Source organism: Orycteropus afer, unplaced genomic scaffold (genome assembly GCF_000298275.1).
Source record: "Orycteropus afer afer isolate SDZICR_OR568_19922 unplaced genomic scaffold, OryAfe1.0 scaffold00026, whole genome shotgun sequence".
Classification (NCBI taxonomy): domain Eukaryota; kingdom Metazoa; phylum Chordata; class Mammalia; order Tubulidentata; family Orycteropodidae; genus Orycteropus; species Orycteropus afer.
Genome location: NW_006921613.1, coordinates 8,716,341 through 8,737,114, shown reverse-complemented (window position 1 = coordinate 8,737,114; position 20,774 = coordinate 8,716,341). Strand labels below are relative to the sequence as shown.

At 38.1% G+C, this 20,774-nt stretch overlaps 1 protein-coding gene across 1 annotated transcript in view; it reads right to left on the bottom strand.

Moving 5' to 3' along the window:
* The window catches only part of ATP8B4 (ATPase phospholipid transporting 8B4 (putative)), a 347,934-nt gene that overhangs the window by 251,525 nt on the left and 75,635 nt on the right, over positions 1-20,774 (bottom strand). Inside the window, exons 5-6 of the mRNA XM_007935307.1 lie at positions 18,569-18,667; positions 13,022-13,083 (exon numbers count right to left, since the gene is read on the bottom strand). Coding sequence (XP_007933498.1) covers positions 13,022-13,083; positions 18,569-18,667 — 161 coding nt within the window. The remainder of the gene's footprint in view (positions 1-13,021; positions 13,084-18,568; positions 18,668-20,774) is intronic.

The window sequence follows — 20,774 nt, the reverse complement described above, 5'->3', positions numbered from 1 at the left end:
AACAAAAGAGGGGGAGGCCTTCAACGAGATGGATTGACACGGTGGCTGCGATGATGGACTCAAGTATAGCAGGAATTGTGGGGCTGGCGTGGGATCAGGCAGTGTTTCGTTTAGCTGTGCATGGGGTCGCTATGAGTCAGAAACGACTCGATGGCACTTAACAACAACAACAACGTAGTAGGTTTTAAGATCCAGGAATGTGAGACCTCCCACTTTGTTCTTCTTCAATAGTGCTCTGCTTATCCAAAGTCTCTTTCTCTTCCCTATGAAGTTAGTAATTGGTTTCTCCATGTCTTTAAAAAAGGTTGTTGATATCTAGATCAGGATTGCATTGAATGTGTACATTGCTTTAAGTAGTATTGACATTTTCACAATATTCAGTCTACCTGTCCATGAACACCACCAGCCACTCCTCAGGAGGAAGATTGGGCAATCTACTTCTGTAGTGATATTGCCTTGGAAACCCAAGGAAGGGTTGCTATGAGTCAGGTCCAACTCGACTTCACATAACAACAACATCCATGAGCAAGGCAGGTTCTTCCATTTATGTAGATCTCTTGTTGCCTCCTGTAGTAGTGTTTTATAGTTTTCTTTGTACAGGTCTTTTGTGTCTCTGGTAAGATCTATTCCTAGATATTTTATCTTTTTAGTAGCTATTGTAAATGGTATTGCTTCCCTTATTTCCTTTTCAGAGGTCTTTTTGTTGGTGTAGAGGAATCCAACTGATTTTTGTATGTTGACCTTGTATCCTGCCATTTTGCTGAACCTCTCTATTAGTTCCAGTAGTTTGTTGTGTTTTTGTTTTTTGGTTTTTTTTTTTTTTTTTTGCCTGAGTCTCTTAGGTTTTCTATGTATAAATCATACCATCCACAAATAGAAATAGTTTTACTTCCTCTTTGCCAATTTGGATGCCTTTTATTTCACTTTCTTGTCTTATTGCCCCAGCTAAGACTTCCAATATAATGTTAAATAGGAGTGGTGACAGAAGGCATCCCTGTCTGGTTCCCATTCATAAGAAGAATGCCTTGAGTCTTTCTCCATTAATAATGATGTTGGCCATTGGCTTTGCATATATGCCCTTTATTATGTTGAGGAATTTCCCTTCTATCCTTATTTTGCTGAGACTTCTGAATGGGAACAGGTGTTGTATTTTATCAAATGCTTTTTCTGTGTCAATTGATGTAAGTATATGATTCTTTTGTTTTTTTTATGTGGTGGATTACATTGATTGTTTTTCTGGTGTTGAACCATCCTTGCATATCAGGTATGAATCCCACTTGGCCAGGACGTATTATTTTTTTTGATGTGTTGTTGGCTTCTGTTGACTGGGATTTTGTTGAAGTTTTTTGCATCTATGTTCATGAGGGATATTGGTCTGTAGTTTTCCTTTTTAGTGTTGTCTTTCCCTGGTTTTGGTATTAGTGTTATGCTTGTTTCATAAAATGAGTTTGGGACTATTCCATCTTTTTCTATGTTCTGGAATAGCTTGAGTAGTATAGGTGTCAACTCTTCCCTGATTATTTGGTAAAATTCTCCAGTAAAGCCATCAGGGCCAGGACTTTTTCTTGGGGGGGAGTTTTTTATGACCTGTTCAATTTCTTCCTCTGTTATGGGTCTGTTCAAGTGTTCTATCTCTGAGTGGAATAGTTTAGGTAGATCTTGGGATTCCAGAAACTTGTCCATCTCTTCTAGGTTCTCAAATCTGTTAAAGTGCAGTTTTTCATAACATTCTGTCCTTATCTTTTTTATTTCAATTGGTTCTATTGTGATGACACTCTTTTCATTTACTATTCTAGTAATTTGCATCTTCTGTTTCTTTTTCTTTTGTTAAGTTTGCCAATGGTTTGTCAATTTTGCTAATCTTTTCAAAGAACCAGCTTCTTGTTTTGTTGATTTTCTCTACTGTTTTTTTGTTTTCTGTTTCATTTATTTCTGCTCTGATCTTTATTATTTCCTTACTTCTAGAAACTGTAGGATTCTTTTGTTGTTCTTTTTCTAATTGTTGGAGTTGTTGAGTTAGAATGTTGGTTTTGTTTCTTTTCTCTTTTTTGATGTATGCATTTATTGCTATAAACTGACCTCTGAGTACTGCTTTTGCTGTATCCCATAGGTTTTGGTATGATGTATCTTCATTCTCATTTGTTTCTAGGAATTTTTTATTTCACTTTTTATTTCTTCTATTACCCAGTAGTTTTTGAGCAGTGTGTTGTTCAACTTCCACATTTTTTTCCTTGATCTTATTTTTAATTTCTAATTTTATAGCATTGTGGTCTGAGAAGATGCTTTGTAGTATTTCAATGATTTTAATTTATTGAGGCTTGTTTTATGTCCTGACATATGATCTATTCTGTAGAACGATTCACGTGCACTGGAGAAGAATGTGAATTGTGCTTTTTTTGGGTGGAGTACTCTTTATATGTCTGTGAGGTCAAGTTGGTTGATTGTGTCGATGAGTTCTTCTGTATCTTTACTGAATTTTTTTCTAGGTGATCTGTCCCTCCTTGAAAGTGGTGTGTTAAAGTCTCCTACTACTATTGTAGAGTTGTCTATTTTCCCTTTCAATTCAATTAATATTTGCTTCATGTATTTTGGAGCACTTTCATTGGGTGCGTAGATATTTATTATCATAATGTCTTTTTTGTCAATTGACCCTTTCAGCATCATATAGTAACCTCCTTTGTCCCTTATGTTGTTTTTCACCTTAAAGTCTATTTTATCAGAAATTAATATTGCCATTCCTGCTCTTTTTTTTATTACTGTTGGTTTGGTACATTTTTTTCCATCCCTTAACTCTTAATTTGTTTTTATCTTTGTGTCTAAGGTGGGTCTCTTGTAGGCAGCATATTGATGGGTCTTTTTTTTCTTATCCAATCTGCCACTCTCTTTCTCATGATTGGTGCATTTAGTCCATTCACATTGAGTGCAATTAGTGATAGATATATACTGATTGCTGTCATTGTATTGTGTTTCTTTTTGCCATGTTGCTGGAGTTTTCTTCGTCCCTATACTTTTCTGTGCTGAGCTCATTTTGTTGTCAAGTGTTTCTTCTTTTTTTCTTTATTGTTGGTTTTATGCTTACTAAAACATATGTTTTCCTTCCTTCTGGGTTTGCTTAGGGGGATTGTTAATATTCTCTGTGGTTACCTTGGAGTAGATTTTTGTCTCTATATTTTTGGAACAGTCTGTTCTATGAGGACATTGTCCTGTTTTCCTCTCCATTTGAAAGTTTTGTACCTAGAACTTTATTTCCTCTATTTGGTTAGTTGCTGTTGTCATGTGCATATTGACTTCCTTGTTTTCTAGTGTACAAAGTTTTATGGTCTTATTTTGAGTGTCTATTTCTGATTTGGTTTTAGTGTTGATGTCATGTGTCCTGATTTTGTTGTTCTCTGTTGTGAGTTCTCTAGTGGAAGGACTTCCTTAAGCATTTCTTGTAGGGTTGGTCTGGTTTTCACAAAATCCCTTAATTCTGTTTGTCTGAGAATGTCTTGATTTCACCCTCATATTTGATGGAGAGGTTGGCTGGATATAGGATTCTTGGTTGGAAGTTCTTTTCCTTCAGTGTTTTATATATGCCATCCCATTGCCTTCTTGCCTGCATAGTTCCTGCTGAGTAATCAGAACTCAGCCTACCTGTTTGATTGTTAATACATAATATTTCTTTTGTCCCAGGCATCTCACAAGATTCTTTCTTTGTCTTTGGTTTTGGACAGTTTGATTATGATATGCCTTGGTGTTTTTCTCTTGGGATCTATCCTGTATGGGGTTCTTTGAGATTGTTGGACAAATATCTTCTCTTCCTTTATGATATGGGGGAGATATTCTTTTAGTAAGTCTTCACAATTTTCTCAGTGTTTTTTTTTTTTTTTTCACCTCTTCTTGTTCTGGAATTCCAATGAGGCCTATGTTGTTTCTTTTCATGTCATCCCATATAACTCTTAGATTCTCTTCATTTCTCTTAAATCTTTGTTCTGATTTTTCTTCATACAAGCTGGTGTCAAGGGATCGATTTTCTAGTCAGGAAATGTGTTCTTCAGCCAGTTCTAGCCTATTCTTTTGTGCTTCCACTGTGTTGTATAATTCTGTAATTGTGGTATTCATCTTCTGGATTTCTAATTGCTGGTTTTGTATGAGTCCTGATTGTATATTAATCTTGTTATTTTGTTCTTGAATGGCTTTCCTGAGTTATTTGAGGGTACTGTCTGTGTTCTCCTTGATTCTGTTTAGGGTTTCCTTCACTTCTTGTAGAGTTCTTTAAACATACCTTCTAAATTCCTTCTTGGATAATTCTATTGCTTCCTCTTCCTCCATGTTTAATGAAACTTTTGGGGGGATTTTATTTCTATTGTCCTATCTTGTTTTTTAGTTTGATTTCAGTTCGCTTGCTGTTTCTAGACTTTTTTTTTTTTGGTTGTACAAAAGCAGCCTCAGTTACTACTCTTTTCTTTCTTTCTTTTTTAATTGTGATTTGGGTGAAAGTTTACAGAGAAAATTCACTTCCCATACAGCAGTTCACACTTTGTTTCTTGATTTTGACTACAATTTACCACAATGCAACAACTCCCCTCCCACTTCCTCCCCATAGTTACTGCTTCCCTGTGTCCTCCCCTCCATGCACTTCTGCCCCTGAGCTGTCTCCCTGTTGTTTCCTAGACATTTTGAAGTTGTATTTAACTGTTAGTTATGTATTGATTTGTTTTGTCTTGATTTTATGATTTAATATTTTTGCAAAGGTGGAGCTGGTATATTTTATTTTTTTTTTTTTTTGGTTATTAATTCATGTGTGCTAGTTGCTCTGCAGTTTTCTTTGTGATGATGGAATCACTGTGTGGAGTGTGGATGCAGATCTCTGCTCTCATCATGAAGGGGTTTAAGATTCAAGCCAGCAGGTGTTGTGGTGGCTTAATGTGGTTTTTCTATTGGATGAGGCAGGGGAGAAGAAGGGAAAGTAGGAAGAAAAGAGAAAATAAAAGCTCCAAGAGCCAGTAGCCATTCCCAGGGCTTTGAGTAAGCTGCTAATGATGATGTTATATTATTGCTCACAGGCCCGTAGCTTATGTTCAGCAAAGACCCCAATGATTAGGGGGCTGCCACTTTCTGCCAGATTCAGACAGCCACAAACACTTCATACTCCAGGCCCCTCCATGCCAAAAAGCTGTCTTGGAATAGCTGCCCTTATTCATGCCATGAGATTGTTCCAGGGTCTGCCCACTTGCGGTGAGCTTCCCTCTCTGATCCTAATTCAGCAGCACCCAGATCCAGAAGAATCTTTGTTCCCTCCCTGTGGTCCCAAGTTTACCAATAAAAGTGGGTGCAGAAGGTAGATCTGTGGAGTGGCCACAGGTCCTCTAGTGCATTCTTTCCATTGTCCAAGGGAGCCCTCTGATGCCCCATCTCACTGGCTGGTCAGAGCTCCACAGGACAGATTCCCCTATTTTTTTAATTCCTTCCAGCTGGTTACATTGTCTCTCCCTCTTTTTTACTCGTACTCCTCTGAGTTTAGCATTCTCTGACTTAATGAGCTCCTCAGAGCACCAGAATCCCTGCTTCAAACTGCTGCACCTTGTTTTTCAGGCACTAAGATGCTAGAAGGAGCTCTGCTAGCATAGCACCTAAGGCATTTGGCTGCTAACCAGAAGGGTGGTGGTTCAAACCCACCAGTCACTCCACTGAAGGAAAGTTGGGCAATCTATTTCCATAGTGATACCGCCTCAGAAACCCAAGGAGGGGTCACTATGAGTCAGGTTCTATTCAGTGGCCGTGAGCTTGCTTTGTTGAAGATGCTAGAGGGAACTAATGTGTTGGCTATAGATAAGGCACCATCTTCCCCAGTCTATTTTTGTTTTCTTTATGTTGAGATGTATCCACACTGAAGACTGTCGCTCTTGATCTTCATCAGTAAGCACTTCAAGTCCTATTTACTTTCAGCAAGCAAAGTTGTGTCATCTGCATATCGCAAGTTGTTAATAAATCTTCCTCTAATCCTGCTTCCACATTCTCTTCATATAGTCCAGCTTCTTGGACTTTTTGCTCAGCATACCAATTAAATAAGTATGGTGAAAAAATACAACTCTGCCTAATTTTCAACCACACTATCCCCTTGCTCCATTCAAACAACTGCCTCTTCGTCTATGTACAGGTTCCTCATGAGCACAATTAAATGTTCTGGAATTCCCATTCTTCACAATATTATCTATAATTTGTTATGATCCACACAGTTGAATGCCTTTGAGTAGTCAATAAAACACAGGTAAACATCTTTCTGATGTTCCCTGCTCTCAGGCAAGATCTATCTGACATCAGCAATGATATTCCTCATTCTATGTTCTCTTCTGAATTCTGTTTGGATTTCTGGCAGTTGCCTGTTGATACTCTGCTGCAACAATTTTTTAATTATCTTCAGCAAAATTTTACTTATGTGTGATATTAATGATATTGTTCAATAATCCTTGCTTTCTGTTGGATCACCTTTCTTTGGGTTGGGCATAAAAATGGGCTTCTTCCAGTTCGTTGACCTCCCTGGCAAAGAGAACTAAGCACCTGCAGCATTGCATCTATTTGTTTAAACATTTCAGTTGGTATTCCATCATCAATTCCTGGAAGCTTCCTTTTCACCAATGCTTTCAGTGCAGCTTAGACTTCTTCCTTTAGTACCTTTAGTTCTTGATCATGTATTACCTCCTGAAATGGTTGAACACCAACCAATTCTTTTTGGACACTGACTGTGTACCATATTCTTTTGATGCTTCTTTAATCGTTCAATATTTTGCCCATAAAATCCTTCAATGCTGTAACTCAATGCTTGAATTTTTCTTCAGTTCTTTCAGCTTGAGAAATGCCAAGTGTGTTCATCACCTTTGATTTTCTAACTCCGGGTCTTTGTACATTTCATTATACTATTTTATTTTGTCTTCTTGAGTTGCTCTTTGAAATCTTCTGTTCAGCTCTTTTACTTCATCATTTCTTCCATTTGCTTTAGCTACTTCATGTATAAGAGTTAGTCTTAGAGTTTCTTATGACATCCATTTTGGTCTTTTCTTTTTTCTTGTCTTTTTAAGTACCTTTGCTTTCTTCATGTATGATGTCCTTGAAGAATCCCACAACTCATCTGCTCTTCAGTCATCGGTGTTCAATACATCAAAGCTATTCTTCAGTTGGTGGTATATACTCAAGGTCATATTTTGGCTCTCATGGACTTGTTCAATTTTTTTCAGCTTCAAGTTGAATTTGCATATGAGCAACTGATGGTCTGTTCTTCATTGGCCCCTGACTTTTGTTCTGACTGATGATACTGAGCTTCTCCATTGTCTCTTTCCATAGATGTAGTTGATTGGATTCCTTGTATTCCGTCCAGAGAGGTCTACATGTATAGTCACCATTTATGTTGTTGAAAAAAGATATCAGCAATGAATAACTGGTTGGTCTTACAAAATTCTATCATGTGATCTCCAGCATCTTTTCTACCACCTAGGCTATATCTTCCAACTGCTGATCCTTCTTCTTTATTTCCAACTTTCACATTCCAATCATGAGTAATTGTCAATGCATATTGATTGCATGTTTGATCAATTTCAGACTGCAGAATTTGGTAAAAATCTTCAATTTCTTCATCTCTGGCATTAGTGTTTGGTGCATAATTAGAAAAACAGTGGTATTAACTGGTCTTCCATTTAGGCATATGAATATTATCCTGTTACTGACAGTGTTGTACTTCAGGATAGATCTTGAAACATTCATTTTGATAATGAATGAATGCAATGCAATTCCTCTTCAATTTGTCATTCCTTGCACAGTGGACCATATGATTTTCCAATTCGAAATGGCCAATTCCAATCCATTTCCACTCACTGATGCCTATGATATCAGTCTTTATGTGTTCCATTTTATTTTTGATGACTTCCAACTTTCCTAGATTCATATTTCATACATTCCAAGTTCCAATCATTAGTGTAGGTTTGCAGCTTTCTCATCTCATTTTGAGTGCTACATCAGCAAATAAAGGTCTTGAAAGCTTTAGTTCATCTATATCATTAAAACCAAAAATCAAAATCAAACACACTGCCCTCAAGTAGGATCTGACTCATAGTGACCCCTCCTTGAGTTTCCAAGGGGGTATCACTATGAAAGTAGATTGCCCAACCTTCCTTCCGAGGAGTGCCTAGTGGGTTTGAACTGCCAGCCTTCTAGTTAGTAGTCAAATGCCTTAGGCACTACGCTACCAGAACTCCCATGTCATTAAGTCAACTTTATTTTGAGAAGGCAGCTCTTTCCCAGTCATATTTTGAGTGTCTTCCAACTTGAGGGGTTATCTTTTGGCATAATATCAAAGGTTCTGCTGCTATTCATAATATTTTCACTGGCCAATGTTTTCTAAATTAGACCACAAGGTCTACCTTCCCAGTCTATCTTAGTCTGGATACTCCACTGAAATCTGTCAAACAGATCCATTGGTATTTGAAATACCAATGGCATAGCATCACAGCAACATGCAAGCCACAACAATATGACAACTGACAGACCAGTGGTGGATTTTGCAGCTTAGGTTTACAGTATTCAGTATGACAACTTATACAATGCTGAGAACACATTTGAATAATGTTCCAGGCACTGAAATTGAGGGTATGTATGCATATGTATTACATATAGGTAAATATTGTTCTTATCAGGTTCTATTGAGTTGATTTTGACTCCCAGTGACCCCGTGTGACAATGTAGAACTGCCCATAGGGTTTTCCAGGCAGTGACCATTAAGGGAGCAAGTTATCAGGTCATCTTCTTACAGAGCCACTGGGAGAACTTGAACTACCAATCTTTCAGTTAGTAGTCAAGCACTTATCCATTTTGCCAGGATTCCTTAGTTATTAGACATAGATAAATTACATATATCATTATGTTTATGTTTATATAATTGTATACAAAGCCTTTCAAACATGAAATAAATAGTTAATGACATGAACAGACCACAAAGTCCATACTTACACATTACATCATGAGTTGGTAGAAGAGGTCTCATTTAGGGTCTTATTTGCCATGGCATTTTGGGATAATCATTTCCTTTTCTAGCCCTTAATCTTTTCATCTTTTTCCCCCCTTTTTAATTTGTATTGTGATTTGGGTGAAAGTTTACATTTTCCATACAGCTGTTCATACACATTTTGTTTCATGACATTGACTGCAATTCCCTACATTGTAACAGCTCTCTTCCCACTTCCTCCCTATAGTTACCTCTTCCCTGTGTCCTTCTTTCTTATGCATTCCTGCCCCCCCCCATGCTGCCAGCTATCTCCCTATGCAAACACTGACCTACTGTTCTCCCACAATTGATTGCTCCAAGGAGTGTAACTACCTGATGTAAATGTTTACCCTATATGCCTGTCTATTGTTTCGCTGAAAGCCATGGGAATGAGTTCAATTCCAGACCTGAAGAGTAACTAGGGGCGATAGCTTTGGGGGAGGGGTCTCACCAGGCTCTATCAGACCAGTAAACCTGATATTATTATTATTATTATTAATCTTTTCATCTTTAAAATGAGAGCACTATTAGACATACCTTGGAGTCTTGAGGGAGCTCTGATGGCATAGTGCCTAAGGTATTTGACTGCTTACTAGAAGGTTGGCAATTCAAACCCACCAGCCACTCCACAGAAGGAAGACTGGGAAATCTACTTCCGTAAAGATTTACCACATCAGAAACCCAGTAGGGGTCGCTATGAATGGGAATCCACTCGATGGCAGTGGGTTTGGTTTTTGGTTTAGTGTAGAGTGATAACAACACACAAAGCACTGCATCAAGCATTTTACATTAGCTCACTTAAACTTCACAACAACTCTATCCATGTAAGATTCTCTGGTGGCATGGTGGATAAGGCATTTGGCTGCTAACCAGAAAGTTGGTGATTCAAACCCACCAGCTGCTTTGTGGGTGGCAATCTACTTCCATCAAGATTTACAGCCTTGGAAACCCAGTGGGGGTTGTCATAAGTCAGAATTGACTCAATGATGTCAGTGGGGTTTTTTATACCCCACTTTACACATGAGAAATTTGACACTTTCAGGGGTTAAGAACTTCCCTAAGATCACAGAATTATTAAGCAGCAGAACTAAACTCTGAGTCTCTCTGAGTGTTAGGCCATATTTTAAACACTACACTATGGTGGCAACTATTCAAAACCTGCCAACACTGGAAATGAATCAAATGGCTCCTGGCCATCTTCATATCACAGTAGAATCACAATTTCCATCTCATTCAAATTTGAGGCTCTGTGTCTATGGTTTAGATTAAAATGATTTTTCTTCAGTGAACATTTAGTCCCATTTTGCAAAATTAACAAACAACCCCACAAGCTAATGATGAAAAATTATAAATTGTGTGTGTGTGTGTGTGTGTAATGTATGTACATACATTAATTTATTAGCCATCAGTCAATGTTTTAGTTATAGAAACAGGTTAATTAGTGTATATCAATCTTACCACGTATTCTTGTGCCTCTTGATATCTTTATAATTTCCTGGAATTTTCCCTCAAACATGATTAATTCATTTGATGATTTTCCTTTTAAAAATTATACTTAGCAATATCCAATAATTAAAATCTGCTAAAAGGGCAGAGGTGGCATCTTCTGACCTCCTCTAACTTCACAAAAGGAAGACAGAATCACTATCAGCAGCCTAAGGCTTATTCCAATGAGGTCAGACATGCTGCCACCCTCCAACCTTTTACTAATTCTGACATCAACCATCCCTCCCAGGTTCAGGAATGTGCTCAGGATACAATTCTTCAACCAGGACATCTCCCCTCTGCTGTGCCCTCAGACATGCCTTTCTGGCTGTTGGCCTCTTGGCCTGGCCTCTGCCCTGCTTGGGCAAGTGTTTACAAAGCTCTTTTAGCTCTGCTAATAGGTGCACCCTACTGCATCAGCGAGCCTCTTGCCCAAGAGCCTCTTGCCCAAGGGCACTCAGTTTTCTCACTCTGTGGGCCAGAGAAGCCTGCCACTCTGTCTCATGTCTCTTTGTTCCACTGTGACTGCCTCTTGGCCTGGTATCTCCCTCTGCTGGGATATCTCTCTCTCTCTGCTGGGATATCTCTCTCTGCTGGGACATCTCTCTCTGTTGGAGTATCTCTGCCAAGAAAGTCCAGTGCAGGGATCACCTCCAGCTCTTCTCTCTTGATAGCACTGAGATACTCCTCTGCCTCTAGGAGGGTTCATTTTAAGCCTGGCATAGTGACAAAACTAAACAATCCCAACATCAGAGTTCTACACACTTAATTTGCATGGTACCACCTAGTAATCCAATGGGAGTTACAAAGACTATGGCTAGAAAAGGCATACCAAATGTGCTAGTTCAGTTTGTATGTCAACTTGGCTGGGCCTGGTTGAGTGGCTGGGCAGCTGGTGGTAGTTATTCCCCATGATAAGACTGGCAATCAACTCCGTGGTGGGATCTACCACAAGCATCTGAGTAGCTGCCTTTGGGATGTGGTCTGCTTCCTGTATAAAAGGAGAAACCTTGGGGATAGTCTCTAGCTTATGGCACCTTGAACCCTGCATGTAGCTGTGTCATTGTTCAGCAGCCTGTCATGCTCTGCCAACCTTGGGACTTAAAACGGACTTGAATTAATGGCCTGCTGTGTGGTTTGGTAATATCGGGACTGTGCCTTTTTACTTGTCAACCTTGGGCTTGGCAGCCTCAGCATCCAGCAGCTGTTTGAGTGAAGAAAAGCCTCTAGCTTCTGTGGGCCAGGAGTTGAAGCCAGAGCTGAAGCCCAAGGCTGAGGGGCTTTCACCCAGCCCCTAGACCCTTGCACTTTGAACTTGGACTTAAAGCCTCCAAACTGTAAGAGACTAAACTCCTGTTTGTTAAGGCCATCCATTTGTGGTATATTCTTGTCAGAGCAGCACTAGGTGACCAGAACACCAAGTAATTCACTGCACTGCAGCTACCTAGTGCCTCTTGATACCTTTATAATTTCTTGGAATTTTCCCTCATACATGATTAAATAATTTGATGATTTTCCTTTTCAAAACTGTATTTAGGAATATCCAATAATTAAAAATTATTGGCCATTGTGATTGACTACTAGATTGAAATATATCTTTAGAAATATACTTTGCCACATGCTATCAGTAGCAAGAAAAGGACAGAGAAAACAACAATTAAAAAAAAAAGTAGAAGGAAGCTTTGAAACTTACCTTTACTAAAAATTTTTGGCAGTGTTTTTGTTGTTGTTTGTGTGTTCGTGTGTACGTTTAAACACATTTCAGATCCAAGAACTGTTCCTAGAAATATTTCTTTATTGATGGAAGAACTAAAAAATATTTTTAAAAGTATTTTTCAAAATATTTGTGTATTGTAGTAGATAAGTCACTCTAAATTTCAACTATCAAGAGATTACAAGATTCTTACTAGTTTATCACTTGACATAGTAATGTATTAGAAGTCTTTCTAGCAATAGTCCCTTGTTGTTGTTGTTGTTGTTGTTGTTGTTGTTCTGTGCCATCGAGTTGGACCCGACTCATAGCGACCTCTCCTTGGGTTTCTGAGACAGTGTCACTACAGAAGTAGATTGCCCAACCTTCCTTCCGAGGAGTGCTGGTGGGTTTGAACCTCCAGCCTTCTGGTTAGCAGTCAAGTGCCTTAGGCACTACACTACCAGAACTCCTGCAATAGTCCCTAGAAACTACCAAAATATTCAATCAAATGCTTCTGAAATATCTACTACATACAAGACTTCACTATCTGCCAGTTCTAATCGTATTAGACCCAGTAGTGAAAAGTGACAATACTAAATGTGTGTTCCATAAGAGAACCCCAAAGGAATTTAAAGTAGAAATTCAGTAAGTAGCAAAAATATTTGCTAAATATATAAGAGAGCCATGAAGATAAAATAGAATTACACTTTAATTTTTAATAGATTAAAGAGGAAAAAATATATATATTTAAACAAGAAAGTCACCAAATGTCAAGACCTATTTTTTGGTGTCAGAAATATTAAAAATAACTAAAAGAATGCATTTCTTACTTGCTGTCAATGAGCACTTCAGACTGCCGATTATTCACTTGATTATCACTCTTGTGACGAAACTGAAAAATCAAAGTGTTTTTGAGGAAACATATTAAAATCATTTTTTGTCAGCTCAAATAGGAACATTAGAAATACTTTGGGTTCTTCCCTTTGGAAAATATTGCCATCTGAGATGAGCATGGTTTATACACCTTGAATGCAGCTCCATGCATTCTAAACTTGAACAAGACCACTCTCATTAAGCCTCATTCCGAATGTCACCAAAGAAAAAAGTCTAGCCACATGTTCTTCCAATTCCTACACATTTTTAGTTACTTCTAAGAAGACAGTATGCTCCTGACTCTGCCACATGGTTCCAGAGAGAAACATACATTGATTTTGATGTCCTCAACTAGGATGGGGGCATCCGTTTCTCGTACATATGTCCTTAATACTTCATTGGAACATCATTCATTCTGTTTTTGGGATTTCTTTGAAGTCAAGCTATTACTTGTAACAACATGCATTTTTTATTTCCTAGAAGTTTTAATTGTTAACAGTGATCTTCTGAAATACTGAGCATTAAAACAAAAATCAAAATACAATACTGAACCGCACTTGGATTTGCGTTTTTATGCCTAAGTGACCTTATTGCTTATATTGTATACTGCAGTAATATAAACATCTTATATTGCTTCAAAGAATACAAATAGTATGAGCCCTCTACCAGACTCATAATTACCATCCATTCAAATAAGTTTCTATACATGAGCTGTCAAAATCAGATAATAATAGGTTAAAGTAGAAGTAAGGTGTTATTTCAGCAAACTAGCCTAAATTCACAGACGAAAAGTAGGTAACATCAGGAGATTTGAAGCTTCAATTTTATAGGTTGTAATCATCAAGACCATGCTTTTTCCTTTCTTTCTTTTTTTTTTTAATTTAAAATGTTATATCAATATTACATACATATAGTGCTTCAACCAGCTCTTTCCATTTTCTGCACCCTTCCCAAACTCATTCTAATCTTTCTATTATTCTATGCCTGGTGCAAAGGAACCCTAGTGGTGCAATGGTTAAGCACTTGGCTACTAACTAAAAGATTGATAGTTTGAACCAACCAGCTGCTCTGTGGTAGAAAGATCTGGTGATCTGCTTCTGTTAAGATCACAGCCTAGGAAACCCATTGGGGTTGTTCTACTTTGTCCTATAGGATTGTGATGAGTCAGAATCAATTCAGTGGCACATAACAACAGCAACATGCCTAGTACATACGATCACACAGAATGCTAGGTCTAAGTTAATGGATATTATCAGGGGGAAAAAAAAAGAAGAAGAAAACAAGGATGTTAGCATTTATTAACATGAAAATAGTTACAATATTGATTAAGGAGTAAGTCACCTCTCCCATGAACATGCAAACTCCTCCCCACCAAATAGAGCAATAGGAATGGAAACATTATTTTATCTGAGTGCACGATTAGGTGGGGATGTTGGATATTCTCTGTTTGTTCCCCCATATCCACTTCCCATCCTTCCCCTTTCTGCCATGTGCTCTGGTAAGTAGTAAGCTCATGTGTACTCCCTGGCTTCTGGTTGGGCTTGGCCAATGGGTAGTACTGGCAAAAAATGAGAAGACCCAAAGAGAGTGAAGTGGGATATTTATTATCTGGCTTCTTTCTAGCTGGGTTAGCAGCAACTGCTTCCTCTACAGAAAGACCCTGTTGATGTCAAGCAGCCCTCAGCTAGAGCTCCAGGTCTAGTATCTGCTTTCGCTCTTTAGTCTTGAGGCTCAGAAGCAATATTGCCACTCATATTCCTATCCTAGAAGCTTCACATGCTTTCTTGTTGTGGTCATTATGTTTGTGTGTCAACTCAGCTGGGCCTGGTTGAGTGGCTAGGCAGCTTGTGATATCTATTCCCCATAAGGAGACTGGCAATCAACTCCATGATGGGATCTATCACAAGCAGCTGAGTGGCTGTCTTTGGGATGTGATCTGCTTCCTGTATATAAGGAGAAGACTTGGGAATGGTCACGCTCGGACCCTGCACGTAGCCATGTTTTCGTTGAGCAGCCTGCCATGCTCTGCTGACCTTGGGACTTATAATGGACTTGAATTAATGGCCTGCCATGTGGTTTGATAACATCGGGACTGTGCCTTTTTACTTGTCAACCTTGGGTTTTTCACTTCAACAGCCAGCAGCTGTCTGAGTGAAGAAATGCCTCTAGCTCCAATGGACCAGAAGCAGAAGCAGAGCTGGACCCCAAGGTTGAGGGGCTTTCACAAAGCCCCTAGAGCCTGGCACTTGAATTTGGACTTAAAGCCTCCAAATTGTAAGAATTGTGAAGGCCATCCCATATGTGGTATATTTCTTGTCAGAGCAGCACTTGGTAACCAGAACACTTGTCTACACCCTTTATGAATGGTCTTTTTATTACCAAACTTTCTAAAGTCCTTACCCATTTATATGGGACAGGTTTCTCACCAAGATTAGGCCTGATAAAAATGGATGGTATATTGAACAGGCACTTATTATCACAAAAATAAAAGTATATCCAAGCATTAACTTAAAGTAGCAGAGACAAAAGAAGGTGTATGTGTTTAATCATGTCTATACCTAACCTAAAAATAGTCCCTGGAATTGACCTTCAGGACATCACAGAAAAGGACCCATAAGCTCATCCCCTAAAAGCTGAGCAGCCCATTCTCTGGGCCTCTATAAAAGGCCACTTCCATTTCCATACAGGCTTTGCAAGAGGTCTTGGTACAGGAGTAGATGGAGTCTGAAAGGACTAGAAACAGTAGTTTTGGATCCGGGCTGGCTCTTCTTGTCAATTTCTATCTACTCTAGAAATACATATGAAGTCTTAGAGGGTAACTGCACCAGGATAAGAAAGGAGTAGAGGACTAGCATTTACTGTGTACCCATTTGAGCCAAGTGATTTATATACATCATCTCATGTTGTATTAATAACAGTGCTAATATTATTGAACAAAGAAAGGTTTGGAGAAATTAAGTAGCTTGCTTCATGCCACAATGCTAGTACATGGTAGGTTAAGGTATCTTTCTCCAAAGTCCATGTTTTTTCTACCATGTTACTCTTGATGAAGTATTACTATAACAAATAAGACCTTCAAAGCCAATATGAAGGAACTAATGCATCAAAATAAGTACTATCTTCCTGAAAGATCAGATAACGTGGAGAAGCCCCAGATTTACTCCAAACATGCCACTGCTCAAATCTTTGTTGAAATATCTTCCCCTAGAATTACTTTGGAGCCCACAGCCATTCTTTGCAATATCCTTCATCCTTTGAGGATGGAACTCTTTCTTCTTTGAAAAGGCATGAAACTCAAACTCACTGCTGTTGAGTAGAATCCAACTAATAGCGACCCCTCTTTGGGTTTCCAAGGCACTATCATTACAAAAATATACCCAATCTTCCTTCCAAGAGTGGCTGTTGGGTTTGAACTGCCAGCCTTCTGGTTAGCAGTCAAGTACCTTAGGTACTACACCACCAGAGCTCCTATCTTATGTTGAAACACATAAAAGCTATCTTTAGAAACTAGATCTGGTGAATAATGTTTGTGATTGAGCTGAGAAATAGCTTCTGTTTCAAAAGATCTATTAACATGAAGTTGTGAGATTGCTTTTCTTCTGTGTCTTGTAAACTGACTATGAAGGCAATTCTATAAAAGGAACTCCCAAAGTACCTTGAACAATGGCAACCTCATAGAAATGGGTAAATTTCAGGAATATCCAACTTGAAATTGGCATATTCATCAGTGTGAATAAGATCCTGTGTGTTTGTTAAAAATCCAACTTTAAAAGTGTACCACGCATCAATAGTCTCAATATGTACCATGAAATAAGTTAGCCATTTTATTAAGAATAAGAGTTATATTCTATGTTCATAGAGATGTAGGATATGAAGACAAATATTTTGCTCTTGTTGTTAGTTGCCATCAAGTCAGCTCTGACTCCTTGCAACCTTATGGATAACAGAACCAAATGTTGCAAATAAGTTGCAACACACTGTTGATTTATCAAAAATTTTTACATAGAACAGCTATCAGGAAGAATCATATGAACCAACTTGATAAGTACAAATCTCTCTATGTGAATTTCCTATACTCAACCACTCTTAGCAGAACTAGGTTACCACTTTCCCCACGAAGCTTTCCCTAATTTTTTCCCTTATACCTCCCATCCCTTACCAATCCAACCACTGAGGTTTATCTCCCTCTTGCAAATAACCAAAACAGTTTGTTTCTCTTATATTATCTTTACAACTTTTTCATTTAACATTATTCTTACTTGCATACATGTTTAATCTCCCCCTACTTGATTTTAAGTTGAAGTTTCTTTTTTTTTTTTTTTTAAACTTCAGGGTCTGTGTTTCATTTTTGCATTCCCCTTGTAGTTTAGCACAAAGAGTCATGATGATTAAGGGCCAGTTTTCTGAAGCCAGATTGCCCCAGGTAGACTATGATAAATTTTAGATGCATATTGTAAACCCTAGAGAAATCATATACACACACAGAATTATACCTATTAAACCAAAAACAAAGATAAAATGGAGTCACAAAAAATACTCAATTAATCTAAAAGAAGGCAGGAAAACAGGAACAAAGAATAGATAAGACATATAGAAAGAAAATAAAAGATGAAAGTTTTAAACTTAATACTAATAGTGAAATTAAATGTAAATGGTCTAAACACTCCAATTAAAAGCCAGAGATTTTCCAGATTGGATTTTAAAAGAAAGAAAGAGAAAAAGGAAGGAAAGCATGATCCAATTATATGATGTCTACAAGAAGCCTACTTTAAATAAAAAAATACAGATAAATTAAAAAATAAACAATAGGAAATATGCGTATGAAGCTCAAAGGAGATGCCTGGGATGGGAATATAAACACGTAAGTTATGTCATATGGGTAGTTATTGAAGATAGGGCCCATACAATCACAGAGGGTGTGGATATAACTAGTATGGATCTAGAACATTTGGTTTTCCCAAGACTCTGTTTTCAATTTTAAATTTGGATACCCTCCTTTGGGGGATACAGTCTTCAAAATTCTCTATTGTCTTCTACTTCATTTATTTACATTAGTTCCCTGAGGCTTAAAGGCATTTGTTTTTGTAACTCCTGGCATACAGAGCAGAGGATGAGTGTGTAATAGCTACCAATTTCCAAAACTTAGGCAAAGACAAATATAGGATAAACAATAATTCACTGGGTGAATATAGATTTGTGTTCCAATTCTGGTCTTATCTAATTGGCTGTATGGTCATAAGCAAATCATTAGCTCTTTAAGAGAGTTAATTTCCTCATCTGTAAAATGAAGGAATGAGACTAATTATTAAAAATCTCTTGCTTTTAGATTAAACATACTGTGGCTCTCAGATACCTGGATTAATCATCAAATAAATAGCAAAGGAGTTTTATGGTATTGATCAAAAGAGCTTCATCCAAAAACTTCTGATAGATCTCCATTTTCTGTTACTAAGAAGCCACACTTAGCATTGAGACTTCAGCAGTGCTCAAGAGCAAATACTCACATAGTCATCTGTGGCATCTTTGACTGCTGTCATGGTTATCACTAGGACCAAAGGTACAATGGTGGTAAACCAGGTCAAGGAGGAGATTTCTGGAATCAACTGAAATAAATATTTTAAATAGTTTAGAGCTTTTAAAGTTATGATATATCTTCCATATTCTATTATTTAATTTTATAGATGTGGCACAAATAAATGAGGTTATACTTAGTCATTTGGACAAATGCAGAATGACTTTTAATAATGCACATATTTGCATTCAGCTACAAGATGCAGAATGGAAATATCATTGAACCAGTTTTCAGAGTAGCTAACAAAAAATAAAATTTTTATAACAAGTTGAGGAATAAACTACTTGAAATCTTTCACAGAGGATAATGTTAAACATCCCTTGTCTCTCTCAGTTATCATCTCGACTTCTAACAATTTCACCAGTTCTCCTAACCAACTTCAAAAGAGAGATTCTCTGGAAATCCAACTTGTGCCAAACACTGGGCTAGGTACTTTACTTAAATCATGTAATTTGATCATCTGAAAAGTTCCTTGAGTTAGACTTTGTACCAGTATTGTTTTGTAAAAACCCACAGGGTTTTTATTCTATGTAAACAGCATCCACAGTGCACAACATAGAATATATTGCAAATGGTTCCCAAAAGGAAATGCCACAACACTTAGTATCATTTTCCCATTTTACACATGAAGTAACTGAGAGGTTAAGCAACTGAGCCAAGAACACACAATGCTAAAATTTGAATGTAGATCTGTTTGACTTCTAAACCTATTCCCTTGCAATTATATCTCCAAAGCCTATGACAGACATGGTCTATCTCCAAACCTATGACAGACATGGTAACAGTTGACGTAACTCTCTAAGCAGATGGTTTTTAAAGGGGGTTCAATTTGAAGCTGCTTTAAGGTCACCAAGGCAGATAAGTATGAGGTAGAGATATATATGAGGTCAGCTCTAAATTAAATCAATTTTATATAATAAATTTCACATAAAATTTAAAAACATCAATTCATAAGCCTCTGAGATTGCAGCAAAACACTGGGCTGTTGGAAGAAGAGTTATATTCTAGTTTTGTTCACATCATTAACTTGTTATGAAAACTTTACACATCACCTAATCTATGAATCTAATTTCTTCAACAGTAAAGAAAGGAAATTGGACTAAATCATCCCAAAGGTCCCTTCCAGACATAAACATCTGTGGACAAGAGCTCTTGACCATAAATAAGAAAGCCATTAGAGGAATGAGCTCAAAACTCTAGAATGCTGTAAGAGTTATATGAAGAAATCAAAAGTAATTTCATGGAGGTTAGAAGAGTAGAAAGAAATCTTGTATTCTAGGAGTCTTCTATAATAGTGAGATGTACACTCATTGTTTTTCTGTCTATTCAGCATTCGATTCTTATCAACTACAGGTATGCATCACTTAATGTCCACAATACCATCTTTACAAAAGGACCTTATGTGATTTGGATGTTGTACAAACATCATATTAAAACCTTACGGGAGCCTGCTTCCATCCTCCTCACCGCCACTGCTGCCATCACTGCTGCTCCTGCAGCTGCTGCTGCTGTTGCTGGCAGAGTCCAGAGGAACGGGCAGTGGCAGAAGCAGGCTTAGGGGACAGCAATGGGAGCAGAATGAGAGGAAGTGAGCAAGGAGGGTGCAGAGCACACCCAGCCCCACCCAACGCTCTACCTACCTGAGCAGCAGGAGCAGCTCGGGCCCCACAGTCCCCCTGCTGCCACATCCACCTGCCCACTGGACAAAGTCCAAAAGCCCACATCCAGAGATATGTCCCCTGCCTCACCTGCCTTTAACCCACTGTGGGTTTGCGGTTTTAAAAAACATTGTTGTTGTTGTTATTTGCTGTCGAGTCAGACCCAACTCATAGCGACCCCTCCTTGAGTTTCCGAGGTGGTATTACTACGGAACTAGATTACCCAACCTTCCTTCCGAGGAGTGGCTGGTGGGTTTGAACCACCAGCCTTCCGGTTAGCAGGCAAATGCCTTAGGCACAGGGAAAAATAAACAAAAGGCGTGCTGCTTTCTCTTAAAAAACAAACAACCTTATGAGACTGGGGATTATTTGCAGTAGAATGTTGCCCAGATGGTTGTTAAGTGACATATACCTGTATGTTCATATTTTCCTTAGGAAATCATCAATCCTCTACTTTTTGCTCATATAATTTTCATGGTC